The 15190-nt window shown below is 37.3% G+C and overlaps 1 protein-coding gene across 21 annotated transcripts in view; it reads right to left on the bottom strand.

Moving 5' to 3' along the window:
* Positions 1–15190, bottom strand: part of EIF4G3 (eukaryotic translation initiation factor 4 gamma 3) — a 367975-nt gene that overhangs the window by 150130 nt on the left and 202655 nt on the right. For 19 of the 21 annotated variants that reach the window (XM_033841819.2, XM_033841846.2, XM_073794676.1 and 16 more), the window contains 2 exons: positions 7647–7744; positions 4964–5086 (listed from right to left, as the gene is read on the bottom strand). In XM_033841819.2, the coding sequence (XP_033697710.1) occupies positions 4964–5086; positions 7647–7744 (221 nt within the window). The remainder of the gene's footprint in view (positions 1–4963; positions 5087–7646; positions 7745–15190) is intronic. The other 2 variants (XM_019918882.3, XM_073794724.1) reach the window with 1 other exon arrangement.

The raw sequence follows: 15190 nt of genomic DNA, 5'->3' as shown, positions 1-15190 counted from the left end.
TAACTACTGAGCCTGAGCTCTAGAGCCTGCATGCCACAACTACTGAGCCCGCGTGCCACAACTACTGAAGCCTGCGCGCCTAGAGCCCATGCTCTGCAACAAGAGAAGCCACAGCAATGAGAAGCCCACACACCGCAACGAAGAGTAGCCCCCGCTCGACGCAACTAAAGAAAGACCATGCAAAGGAATGAAGACCCAACAAAGCCAAAAATAAATAAATAAATAAAAATTTTTAATAAATAAATAAAAAGAATAGACAGAGAGGCAAGCAGAAGCAAGGAGATGAGTAGGAAAGTTACTGTTGTTTAGGGGAGATCAAAGTGGTTTAGAGGATAACAGTAGCAGTGGAGATGGTGAAAATGAGCCAGATAGGACTTGCTGATATAATGGTGTGGAATATGGAATAAAGATTTGTGTTTTTAATTAAAAAAAATTTTTTGGCTGTGTTGGGTCTTCGTTGCTGCGCGCGGGCTTTCTCTAGTTGTGGCAAGCAGGGGCTACTCTCCATCGTGGTGCGCAGACTTCTCACTTGGGTGGCAAGTAAGTAATTCTTAAAACAGAAAAAAGAACAAGAGGGAGTAGGGAGAGGAAGGAAAATATATAGCTCATTTTAAAATTTTAAGTGATTTTACTTCACCACCCCTTTGGAAGTGGACAATTATGGAAGCCTTGCCTATACAGTTGTCCCTCAGTATCCATGGGGGATTGAGTCTAGGACAGCCCGTGGATACCAAAAGCCTCAGGTGCTCAAGTCCCTTATATGAAAAGGTACAGTATTTGCATTTAACCTCCCAGGTACTTTAAATCATTTCTATATTACTCATAATACCTAATACAACATAAATGCTCTGTAAATACTTGCCAGTGCATGGTAAATTCAAGTTTTGCTTTTTAGAACTTTCTGAAATTTTTTTTCCTGAATCTTTTTCATCCCTGGTTATTTGAATTAGTAGATGAAGAATGTGTGGATAGGGAGGGCTGACCGTACAACACCATACACTTATTTTTACCCTGCAGGGTCCAAAATGACTTTCAGGAAGCTGGCACATTTCTTAATGTGAAAACGTTCCTTGTGCCTCACTGCTATCAACAACAGAGATATAGCTGAGAGACTCTGATGCTGAGGGAAAGTAACAAAAATGTTCCCTTCTTTCCAACTTAAATATTTAAGGACTAAAAGGGAACTCTGAGATTACTTAGTATAATCCCTCATTTTACATATCAAAAAATAGGGGTTTAAAGGGCTTCACATTCTGACCCAAGGTCATAAATCTAAGTGACAGAGTGGAGACCGACCAGCATCAAGTACTCTAGTATTCTGTCCATTCATGCACCTCTGTCTGTGTATTATGATCATCTGAATGGTCACATATATTACACATATTTCTATATCTTTAATACATCTGAGATATAAAATCTCAAGGAGTTATTCCACAGATCATTTTAAAACTCAGGAAGCAGGACAATTTTAAATTCAATCTACTCTTCAGGACAAAAACAGAAGCAGCAAAAACATGTTTCTCCTCTCCATTCTCCTCCTCCAATGCAGTTTCTCTCAATTAACTCTTCTTAGCTTGTCTGCTTGCCAAAATCATTCATTATCCCCCTTTTCAAACATCCATGTACACTCCATGTTATGTTTTACTATAAATCCCAGTATCTAAGCTTGAAGAATCACCTCTGATTCTTCCCTCTAACTCCTAGGGGAACCATGCAATGTGTTTACCTGGACAGTACTGGTTTATGCCTGTTGTCCCAGCAAAATGATTAATAGCATCCCCATTCATTTCTAAAACTGCCCCAATTGTGATGATAAATTATAGGGTTACTCTTTTTATAATCCTTACTTAGTAACCAATTGCTGAATATTTCTCTCACTGGCTTCCTCTCCTTCAACTGACTTCCCAATTTATCGCTAGAAATGGTAACAGTCTCCCTTCACTCAATTTCCCATCTCCATGTGCCTTTTTGCACATGCTACCACTCTGCCTGGAATACCCTTCTCTCTCTTTCCATTTTTGTGCATACCAATCTGGGAACTCAGCCCAAGTGGCATCTCTGCTGTGAAGCCTTCAAGACTCCTCCAGTCATTCTCTGTGCCTTCTGAAACAACAATAATTGTAATACTAATAACAGATAACATTTGTTGAATGCTCATTGTGTCCCAAGCTTAAGCAATTTTAAGTATTTATTTAATACTTACAATAACTCTATATGATATTTATTTCCCTTGTTTTTTAAAATGTGGAAGCTAAAGTTCTAGAAGATAAGTAATTTGGCTAAAGTTACAAAATTCAGTTGTGGAACTAGGACTTGAAACCAAGTATATCTGATTCTAAGCCAAACCTTTAAACCTCTCCCCTGTACTGTCTCACCTGTACCAAGTATCATTAATAGGTTTCTGTGATCCAACACATTTGAGCCTGTGCTATAACTATGACCCACTTGGTCGTCTCTGTGCTGTAATAATTCTCAGTATATATTTCACAGGAGGATCGGTCATATATTAGTAAGCATCCTCTGTCTCCCTTGAAGAGACTGGGATGAGCTCAATGACAGGGAAAGGGCTTTGCTATTCACATCACATGCAATTGTGACTCAAAGCAGGTACTCCGTAAGGCCAAAAGCAATACAGTATTTACTATTTAGTCATAAATTCTGAAAAGGATTGTCTCATCTGCAGTCTTACTTACTAAGACTGTGGTCTAGGATCTATTTAGAATTAGGCCAAGGCTACAAACTAGCAGTTTTTAGGTTAAACCTAAAGGATCTTCTTTGGCTGGCATAGTGCTATTTATTAGTAGAATTAGTTGCTGATTAAAACTCGCAGATTGATTTCTAGCTTCTTTTGAAACATTGGGTCAACATTTTTACATGACATAACAATTAGGCATTAATGATTGCTTCCCCTAACCAGGGATATCCTCTCCTACTCTATGTGCACCACTCTCCATGAATTTCTAGAAAATGAAGCCAAGTGTCGGTTGCCATCATCACATTTGCGCTGTTGTTGTTCTTAAGAAGAAAATGAAATATTTCTAGTACATATGTCTGTTAAGAGGCTATTTATTCATTCCATGAATTTCACGCATTTGGAAAGACAACAGATCGGTAAGTGTGGATTTAAATGCAAACTACCTAATAAAATAAACTGATGCTTCAAGATAACATTACACCTCAAAAAGAACTACCAACATTATAATAATTGACTGATGACCTTTATCAAATAAAAATGTACATTTAATGGGCTTTATGATTACACATACATTCGTATTCAGGCCTGGGATCCCTGGGGAAAGATAAAAAGCAAAAGGATTCCTGTGACTAAGGACAGAGAGATAACCAGAAGAGGGTAGGATCAAGCTTGCTAAGACTAAAGAAAAACAAACCAGCCCACAGGGAATTAAAATGCAAAAAGATATACTAATATATATTCAAGTTGAGAATTTAAACACAAATCAACAAAAGGTTGTCAACTACACAGTTGGACAGTAACAATATTTTAATTAATGTGGGAAAATACAGACCAAAATTGAACTGCCCCGATCGACTAATCCTAAATTTTCGCTATAGTATGTTCCCACCTAACAGAGCACATAAGTGAATAACTTAAATGTGTATATGGTGCTTGTCCCATGTTTACGTACAGGGACAAGATTAAGTATAAGCCCTGTTCAATCATTCTAGATTTGGAATATCCCTGGGGAAATAATAGGGAATGGTGAAAAGTCCTATTAACAATCATTAATATAACCTTACAATTCATATATCTAGATGGTTACATATTATACTTAGCTAGATGATGGAAGACTGAGATAAAAGTCAGCCAGAGAGTATCATCGTTTCCAAGTGAAACACATCATTATACAAAGTCCCAAGTTTTAGGTCGACTCAAAATTCACAGATTTTCAAGGGGCCCTAAACTTAGACATCTGTTTGTGAGCTCAATTTTTAAAGAACTTTTTTTAAACCTATACAGTACTACTAAAATCAAGTCAATAGTCTGTCATTCTGAAATGCCTTATATTTGATCATCCATATCACTTGTTCCGTAAACTGGGCTCTGAGAAGTACCTCACCAATCGGCCACAAGAGGGGGAAGCAAGCAGATTCCTAGACCTTAACAACTTTGGTTATGTCTGTTTTATATGCTGAGCATTCACTTTAGATATTTTGAAGATTTGAAATCACTCTTCTCCTCTGAATGGTTTAGCAGAATTTAAAGTAACCCCATGATGAAATCAAAATTCTGTCAAACTTTGGGGGGGGGGGGTCCATTTTCTATCATAGTTTGCTAAACCTCAGCTTCTCCTGGAAAGCCTTGACGTCTAAAAGCAAGAAAGTGAACTCTTAGACGATCACGATAACCACATTCTGCAACAGGAACAAAAAGGTGTTTGACATAACTTGTTAATAACCTTTGTAAATAATTAAAGAAGACACCCTGCACTCAAGAAGCTCATTTATGTACTACTAAAAAGTAAGAGGTATACCTATAATACATTTAAATATGCTCTGAATAACACAGGCAATCATCTCAAACACAGTTCAATAAAAATGTTTAAATTCTCAATTTTAATGTTTATATTATCACAGAGTGTAGCATTTAACTCCTAAGACTCCATATCGAAAATATAAAATACTCATTTAATGATGAGGTTTCCATAGGAATGCAGCTCCTTTTGGTACCATGCAATAATAGTTCATTAGGAAGAGTGGCAGCAGCTATGCTCTGAATGTGAAGACAATACAGAGAAATATTACCAATAAAAAGTTGGAAGTTATAACAGTTTACAAAGAGAAACAACATGTCTGTTTAAATATCATTTAGATATTCGAGGCTATGAGACAACTGACAGAAAGGAAAAGTACAGTCAAGTGGCTATAGAAGAAAGAAGAGCTCAGTAGAGGTTAGTGAACAAAAAATACACCTCATCATCCATCATGGCACATTCTGTCTTACCTGAGGAGGAGTAGGTGTGGATGTGGGTCTCCCTATGGGTGGAGTAGGATTTCTGCTGCCACCTCCAGACATAATCTCCTCTGTTATGTCTTTACCTCCCTGGTTTGGATCTCGAATTCTTATCTATAAGGTTACAAATAAGATGGCATATTTATGGATGGGTGCCTCTGTAGTAGATTTACAGGCATATGATGTATAAAGATGCAAACTGGGAAATCTCTCAAACATCACAGTTGACAATCACCACATCTGACTTGATTTCAATCACGGAACCAGAGGAGGTCATTCAGAAGAATTTAGGCCATTAGCTCTGACTTGAATTAATTAGCACAACAAGCTAAAATGAAACCTAGTTGGAAAAATTTCTAGGTCAAAAAGGCAAAGTATTAACACTTGTCTTTTAAGCAATGCCAAATTCACTGATTTTATTTATAATGCTTAACATAAGACAAGATTCATAAAAGAGTTTTAAAATATGGAAGTTACTATCTAAAGTTTTAAAGCCCTTAAATGGTTCTCTAACAAAATGTACACTATCCATATCCTAGGACTCAGAAACAGGGATTTATGCTGCAGATAACCTTGTATATGCATGTAAAGATGCTCACTGCAATACTGTTTTTTTTCCCAGCAAAGACACAGAAAGATTCTAAAGGCTGATCAAGAACACAGTAGTTAAAACTTTACGCTACAATATGTGGAACCTAGAAAAATCGTACAGATGAACCGGTCTGCAGGGCAGAAATAGAGACACAGATGTAGAGAACAAACATATGGACACCAAGGGGGGAAAGTGGCGAGGGGCGGCGGTGGTGTAATGAATTGGGAGATTGGGATTGACATATATACATTAATATGTATAAAATGGATAACTAATAAGAACCTGCTGTATAAAAAAAAAAAATTTATGCTACATCCTTACAATTAAATACCAAACAGCCAGTAGAAAAAATGAAATTGATCTACATGTACTAATATGGAATGACTGTCAAGATGTATTGGTAAATGAAAAGATGCAAGATACAGAACAATGTGTATGGTCTTCTTTTAATTTTTTTGAAGGCTACCTATGCATAGACATCAGTGGAGATGGTGCTATAATGGAGGTGGAGTACTTGGGTCTAGGCCTTCCATCCTAGGACAGTGCTGAAAGCCCCCCTCTGCTTGTCATTAAATCCAGACCTTATCAAGCTAGCCTTGGCTTCTTGAAAATGTCAAAGAATTCACTGATAAAACCATTTGTATCTGGAAGCTTTCCTGGGAGTAAGTCTTTATTAAGATTTCTACTATCAGCTATTTTTTCAGGTATAGAATCTTATGCTTACTATAGTTTTTTGGGTTTTTTAAAATTAATTAATTAATTTATTTATTTTTGGCTGCACTGGGTCTTCGTTGCTGTGCATGGGCTCTTCTCTAGTTGCAGTGAGCAGGGACTACTCTTCATCGCGGTGCACGGGCTTCTCGTTGCAGTAGCTTCTCTTGCGGCGGAGCACGGGCTCTAGGTGCACGGGCTTTAGTAGTTGTGGCACACAGGCTCAGTAGTTGTGGTGCACGGGCTTAGTTGCTCTGCAGCATGTGGGATCTTCCCGGACCAGGGCTCAAACCCGTGTCTCCTGCACTGGCAGGCGGATTCTTAACCACTGCAACACCAGGGAAGTCCCCTACTACAGTTTTATGTACTGTTTTACAATTCATTTATTCTACTTTCTTCTTCAGTAACATCTATTAATACCATGTTCCATTTTCATTATTTTCTTTATTAATTTTTCTGCATTCTGAGAGTGTTCTTCAAGTCCAACATCTACCATGCTGTGTCAACATTTCCACAGCAGTTTCTCAACTGTAGTGTCATGATACATGGGCATGTCATGGTTATTATGATGTGTGCACAAATAATTTGTCTCTGATAAAAAAAGAACCAAAGTTCTGAACCTCATTAATTTTTATTAAATGAGAGTACTTGCAAGAGTATTGCTATGATCTCACTCCCACCTATTTTATTTGTGTGAATGTGGGAATCTCTTATAAACATCATTCATTTTGTGTGTTCTGATGGATAAAAGATTGCAAGCCACTCTTCTACAAAATATTCTGCAGTGCGTATTTCATATTACTGTACTCCAATTCTCTTGGGCCTGCCTGAATAGATAGAGGCAAAGTCTCTGTAATTTATTTAAAACAATTACAATACATTTTCTAAATTCTGCTTTCTGTTTCTTAAAATAAATATATTCTATAGGAAAGATTTTTCTTGCTGTCCTTAATACTATGCCCATTTTCTCTTGTGCTATTTTTCCCCTGTCAATTCATATTTGAATACAGAGCTGACTAGGACTAGAGTTAAAGGACAACAAGGATGTGAGAACCGAGCTCAAATTCCTCCCACTGAGTGAGACTTTAGAAGATTAAAACTTCCTGTTCTGGAGCTGGATGGCATGTTGTCATTTAGCATAGCTAGCTCAGTGCATGTTGAAAATTGATATTAAGCAAAGGGTACTTGCAATGTCTAATTATCTGCCCATACAAATCCTCCAAGTCTAGTGGTGAGGATATAAGGGAGGAATAAAAATTGGCAGTCATTTGGGAACTGAGGTGAATAATTATCACAGCTGTGGGTAAACTTATTTGATAAGTAAATGGACATTCAATTTTAAAGTGAGAAAACTTAATGAAGATCTCTTACTGTTTTTTTCTCTCTCTTGGCTGGAGGGGGCTGCTGCTGCGTAGGCACTATGATAGGTGCTGACTGATACACTGGCTGACTTGGGTAAAAAGGCGCTCCTGAAGAATTAGAAAAGAATGAAAAAAAGCATTCAGTTATTTTGTCAACCACTATAAGACTAGTAATGGCACTGTAAATCTAGACAATTAGTTAAAAAAAAAAAAAGTAACAGACAAAAATAAGCATTCATCTTGCTCAGCTCTTTCCCCCAGCTCCCCTCCAGCTACTGAAGTGGTCAAGGAATGATTCCCAAACAGTCATAAGCATCTATCTTTTCTTCAGCATCCACTATAAAAACAACTAAATAAGCAACTCCTGCAGACTGCCACCAGAGTTACTGCTTAAAAAAAAAAATCTATCCTGGGGGCCCACTGCCTCCAACCGTGATTCTCAAACAAAGGTTTGTGTGGATATGTCTTGTGTGTGGGTTTGGTCAGGGGCAGGAGAATATATCTCATCATCTTGGGGGTTGGGGTGGTCTAATTCTTCTCCTTTACTTATGGAGAACCACTGCCACCGGGAGCTACCATTTAGGTTTGGCGAATGTCCTACTGTTGGGGCCGATAACAAGCAGCCTAGAGATAAAGTTCAACCACTAGGAATCCAGGTTCCAAACTACATTTTCTACCATTCTCAAACTCCACACCTTTGCTCTAAGCTATAACGTATTCCTATCCCTTGAGTAACATATTCCTATCCCTTGAGTACACCAATCTCTTCAACATTGTTCATGCCTATGACTGTACTGCCCTTCTGCCTGAAATTAACTTCTTCTACCTACCCACCTCAATGAATCCTTTTTAACTTTCAAAACTTTGACTATTGTTATAATTACTATTAAACCAGAGTGCTTATAGCAGAGGTGGTAAGAAGGGGTGAGATACTGGATATTTTTGAAAGTAGAACCTCCAGACTTGCAAATGGATTGGATGTGGGTGTGAGAGAAACAAGTGTCAAGGAAAATTCTTAAGGTCTGTCTGAGCAAGTGGAAGGATGGAGGTACTATTTACTGTGCTATTTATTTATTTACTGAGATGAGGAAGAGTACAATTTAGGGCAGAAAAATCAAGAGCTCAATTTTGGACATGTAAAGTTTTGACATTCTCATTAGACTTTCAAACAGAGATATCAAGTAGGCCAAAAGAGACACAAGTCTGGAGTCGGTGAATAGGTATCCATTTTGGAATTAGACTATATGGAAGTATTTAAACCATGAGACTGGGTAACTCAGGAAATGAGTTCAAACAGAAAAGAAGCCCAAGGACTAAACTTTGAAGCACTCTATGCTGTTTATTTATTTATTTTAATAGTGACCTTTTTTTGGCGGCACTGCATTGCTTGCAGGATCTTAGTTCCCTGACCAGGGACTCAATCTGGACCCACAGCAGTGAAAGCACAGAGTCCTAACCACTGGATCACCATGGAACTACCAAGGCACTCTATGTTGTTTAGATATGTTGCACAGATATGAAGAAAACCCAGCAAAGGAGATGAATGGTCCAAGAATGGGCAGAGTGCTTAACTATGTCAAATGGTACTGGGAGGTCAATTAAGATTTAGCAAAGTAGAATTCACTGGTGACCTCGACAAAAGTTGTTTGGGTGCGGGTGGAGGTGTGCATCCTCATCTGTCTTCAGAAAATGAAGACAGTGAGTACAGACAGCTCTTTTTCTTAAAAGTCTTATAGGGGGCTTCCCTGGTGGTGCAGTGGTTGAGAGTCCGCCTGCCGATGCAGGGGACACGGGTTCGTGCCCCAGTCCGGAAGGATCCCACGTGCCGCAGAGTGGCTGGGCCAGTGAGCCATGGCCGCTGGACCTGCGCGTCCGGAGCCTGTGCTCCGCGACAGGAGAGGCCGCGACAGTGAGAGGCCCGCGTACCGCAAAAAAAACAAAACAAAAAGTCTTAAAGGAAGCAAAAAAATGGGCTATAGGTGGACAAAAATATGAAGTAAAAAAAAAAACTTTTTTTTTTTAAAAGATGGGAATGAAACAATATACCTGTATGCTGATAAAACTAATCCAGCAGAGGGAGAAAAAAAGTGGTAATGTAGGAAAGAGACAAGAGAACTGCTAGAGTAACAGCCTTAAATGGGTACATATATGATGGGTGCACAAGTGATGATTAGCCTTTAGTGGGAGAGATGGATAGCAGTGAAAGTAACAAGAAGGAAAGAAATGTGTATGAAGATAGTTAATACTGGTAAAATCCTTGGTACTTTAGTAAAAAGTCAAATAATGTAGGCTCCATTATCACTGTCATCATCGACATCTTCACCATCCCCACCATCATCATAATAATAATCCTCAAGTGGAAATTTCTCGGAAGCACTATGATTTGCAGTATCAGAACTCTGCAGGTATCAATCAGGTTTCGAGAACCAGATTTGGAAAAGAACTAAACAGGGCTGATGTAATCAGCATGACTAGGATTTGAATAAATTCAAAGACAAAAACACATTAGCTATCCTCTAGTTAGTGAGCAAAGTATTATCAAAACAGAGCTCAAATAAACAATTCTATACTACCATATTATGTCACTAGCTCCAAAACTCACAAAACAAACCCCTAAAATTGGTTTCAAATGCTGTTACACAAGCAATACAATTGGCTCACCTTGCCTTATTTTTTAAGCTAAGTGAAATAAGATCCAAAAGGTAAAACATAACTTAAAAAAAAAAAATCAGATTCTTCTAATGAATCAGTTCTGCATCAACATGATTGGGGCAGAGGCTGATGTATAATATATGCACAATAAATATCAGCTGAATAAACCTGGCAGAATAGGACAATCTCAATATAGTGGGGAGTTAAACACTAAATTAGTAAAACACTTAGTCAACTATGGATCCCAGCAGAGCAGGCCTTCTGCCCTACCAAACAATAGTTTTTTTTTTTTAATAATCTAATCCAACTTCTTACATAGGCAGGGACATTTAAAACATTTATTTTATTCTATTAAAAATGTGAGTCACTTTTGCATACCATTTATCAGGCAAGTTACTTAATGTCTCTGGAACTCTTATTCATGGAATGAGTTAGGTCTGTCTAGATCAGGAGGCCCAAATTCAGCTTAATACCATTTATTTTGTAAATAAAGTATTATGGGAAGACACCCACAAACAACACTTTATCTACTCTCTATGGCTGGTTTCCCACTACTATGGCAGAGCTGAATGGTTTGGGTTAAAGGTGGGTGTGGGGATGGGATCCTAGTTCTGCAAAGCCTGAGATATTTACTATATATGGTCCTTTATAGAAAAAGTTTGCTGACTCTTATTCTATATCAGTGGTTCTCCTAACACCAGTCTATATAAAAGGTGCCAATGATATATGGCAAAATATATACAATAATAACCATGAAATACACACACAACTACAGGCTTGCCAACTTGAAATTTTTGGAAAGGACTGTTCCTTTTTTGAAATTATTTCAGTCTTACTCTTTTGTTCTTAAAACAGCCTTCCTATAGGAAATGATACAATAAGTAGCAGTTCGCTTTAAAAGTCTTATTGGCAAAATTTTAAATGTAATAGTCATGTATGTTTCTTCCTTTATTTTCCTTTACTTTATATTTCACTTGCCCAGGATACTGAAAGATCTGGGAACAACTGGTCTAGTCAATATTTAGATTTCATCTCATTGGCAAAACCCCAAGCACAAACATCACGCAAATAAGTTCCTGAAAGGCAGGGAGAATACCTCAACATCTACATTCCACAGAATACTTAGCACAAATGTCTTACACATTGCAGGTCTTCCAAAACCTTGCAAAACTTTCAATTTTCCATAGAAACAAAGATAAATATAGTGGTTAAATATGCAGGCTGGCACATAAAAATCAATTTATCCCATAATATACCCATAATAATAATGTATTGCCGCTCTGCAAAAATACAATCAAACTGAATTTGAGGTGCCAAAAAAGTTTCCCACCTACACACACTACGGGGAACAATGACTCCCTCAGCTCTTACGAGCTGAACAAGGTGCCCAAGCCCCCATAGAGACTCAGGAAAAGAGTGGAAAGAAGATGACAGAAGGAAAGGGAAATGACATGACAGAGTGAGAAAAAAGGAGAGTATACTGGCTTGAAGTAAGAGAGAACGGGGCCATCTACCACTGTAAATTCTCAATCTTTTTTTCCTTCCTCAACATCACTGCCACCATCAACCACATCCCTTTGCTCCCAAAACTATGTTTTTCATCTTGGGCGATCACCCTCTAGGGTTGGCCTGGAAATAATTTCAGTCTCCATGAGGTATTTCTCATGTTAACAGGCATCAAAATATTTAAGAAACACTGACAAGAGAAAAACTGAAAAGCAACACTGAGCAAATACTATTCATTAGTTATTTTTCCTCAACACTATAGAAACACTGCAAAAATTATACAGAATTCTATGATCCTAGTTACTGAAATTCAATGTAGTTAAGAATATTTTTTGAGAACCACTGTTCAAGGTTTAAACCAAGTAGGGGAGTAAACTGTTAGTATGCAGGAGTGAAGTGCAAAGTTAAGGATGAAGAACTAAGAACTCTGGTGGTGGGGGGGGGAAGCCCACCCAACTCACAAACTCCAGCAGTAGAGCAAGAAGGAACAAGTCTTGGATTCATTCCTTGCCAGTTCAGATAAAGGAAGGTCCTCTGCCCTAGAAGAAAGGACTCCTGCTTTGGAAAACAGAAGTAGGATCCCATCCCCACACCCACCTTTAATCCAACCCAAGATCAGGACAGGAGAGATGAAGAGGAAAGGGGAGGCAACAGGATCAGAGGGAAATTTAAGAAATGGAAGTGAAAAGGTAAGAGAAGGGGAGATTCCAAGAAAAGGAAATAGAAAGGGAATGTTTATGGCTTCTACACCATAAGACCAAGGCAATATAGCTGGAGGACCTATAATTGATGGGAACGATTAGATTACAACTTTTGATTCTGATAAAAACATACTAACTAGTGACAGGCTTTAAAACTAAAACATACGCCCAAATAACAAAAAGAACCTAAACTTCTATCAGCAGAGAACTAGACTATGATTTATTCTTAAAATGGAATACTATGTAGCTTGAAATTCTATAGGCAATGAAATGGAAAGATGTCCATGAATATGTCGTGAGATGGGGAAAAAAACCAGGAAGTTTTAGAACATTAAAAATAGTATGTGCCCATTTGCATTAAAAATTATTTAAATATGAATAAAAAATATGTTTCAATCTGTTAAATCATTATTGCTTTAGGGAGTAAGGAGGGACAAAAATTGGTTATTTCAACTTTTTATGTCCTACATTATTTGTATTTTTCATCAACTTGGTTACTTTCATAATTAAAAACTATCTTAAGATCGTCTTTCTAATCTTAAGGAAACTAGGAAAACAGTGTTTTAATCTAGGTGATGAACTACCTACTCAATGTCTACTGGATCTAGGTAAGAATTTCCTGGGGAAGAAAGAATATCTATCAAAAGGAACAGACATCAACAATATCTGAGATACAACTGCACCTCAATCTATTGCTTTTTTGTAAAAATAAATAAATATGGCTTATATATAATAGAAATAAATAAAACCAAAATGTTATAATACTGTATATACACATCATCAAAATATTTCTCTACTAGTAAACTCATCTATATTGTTTCCATATATACTGCAGCAGTAGTTTCAAGAGCAAGAAAGACGGCTGGCACAGACTTATAATGATGATATTTTCTGAGTCAAAAAATCATTTATGTGATCCGTAAATAAACAGTAGACTAAAATTCAGTGAGAAACCTTTCAAAATAATTTTGTAAATTCTAAGATACAATTGCATTCCCTTTGCAACATGGATTTGAAAGAGAAATACTGTTAATTTCAGCATGTTTACTCTGACAGATAATCTCATCTTAAAGTTTTTCTATTCAATAAATCCTAGATAACAACAACAGCCAATTTTACACCTCAAAATAATTTTAATTGGATTTAAATTTTCAGAGCAAGCATCAATACAAAGGCACTAGACTTGTGTGAAAACTGTGCCTTAGCTAAGTTCAAGGGATGCACAAGTACCTCAACAGTACTGGCAATATTCTATGTTGAAGCTGGGTAATGTGCATATATTATTTTCCTTTTAAACATATGTGTAAACATGTATTGTTCTGAAAATATCAAGTATTTCTTAGTAAAAATACCACTTAATAAAAAAACCCCACTTAATACCACTTTAATAAAGTTAAATAAACATATATATTTGAGACATTTAATGAACTTTTAAAGTATATCATTTTGAAACAGCAGTTTCACAAGTAACAGAAAGGTTTTCCTTTTCTAAAAGAAGTAAAGCTAGTTAACACTTGGTTGCTTTGCCTATTTCACCTCAAAACCTAAAGGAAACCTTCTTGGGTTATTCTAATACCCATCAATTATTCTATAAAGGTTTTTAACTGAGCCACTAATCCCAATGTTAGGAAATAGTTAGTGGATACATGTTTATCTAGGGTGGGTTACCATCTTAAAAGAACAAGTTAAAATTTTAATATGTCCTTGCTGTAATGGAAAAGAGCAATGCTTACTGAATTTTTTTTAAATAATTATTATTATTTTTTAAATAATTATTTTTTAATTAATTAACTAATTAATATTTTTGCTGGGTCTTCCCTGCTGCGCACGGGCTTTCTCTAGTTGCGGAGAGCAGGGGCTACTCTTCGTTTCAGTGCACGGGCTTCTCATTGCGGTGGCTTCTTTGGTGCGGAGCATGGGCTCTAGGTGCGCGGGCTTCAGTAGTTGTGGCATGTGGACTCAGTGGTTGTGGCTTGCGGGCTCTAGAGTGCAGGCTCAGTACTTGTGGCGCACGGGAGTAGTTGCTCCAACACATGTGGGATCTTCCCGGACCAGGGCTTGAACCCATGTCCCCTGCATTGGCAGGCGGATTCTTAACACTGCACCACCAGGGGGGTCCCCTTACTGAATCTTAAAGTTTAACTGTTCTAGTATTTGCTGATTTTATCACTTATAATTCGCCTTCTAAGGGAAAAAAACAAGTGTGGTATGTAGTATAAATTTACTGAATAAAATCAGTAATTTTCATTACTCCTTAGTTTAGTATCGGTTCACACACCAAGTATAAGCTTGGTGCTTGCTTCTCTACATTAAAAATACTTGTAATTTTTCAAGGCATTTCCATTTAACTAATCCTCAAAACCTCCCCATGACACAGATCTTACCAAAATTTTGCAGAAAAGGAATCACAGGTATACTGAGTTAAATTCAGTCATCCCATGTATATTCTCTAAGTGCCTACCAGTCACTGTTCTCTAGGTGCTAGGGATATAGCACTAAACAAAACAAATAAAATTCCCTGCCTTCGTGGATATTACATTCTAGTGAGAAAACATTAACAAATGTTTTGGTAAATGGTGGTAAATGCTTAGAAAAAAAGAAATCATGGAAGGGAGATAAGGTATATTTATGCATTCAGCAAAAATCCAGCAACAATCTAGGTAATCATGAGCCAGCAGCAGACATCAGACTCTTG

This window comes from Tursiops truncatus, chromosome 1 (genome assembly GCF_011762595.2).
Source record: "Tursiops truncatus isolate mTurTru1 chromosome 1, mTurTru1.mat.Y, whole genome shotgun sequence".
Taxonomy (NCBI): domain Eukaryota; kingdom Metazoa; phylum Chordata; class Mammalia; order Artiodactyla; family Delphinidae; genus Tursiops; species Tursiops truncatus.
This window is presented reverse-complemented; position numbering and strand designations above follow the sequence as displayed.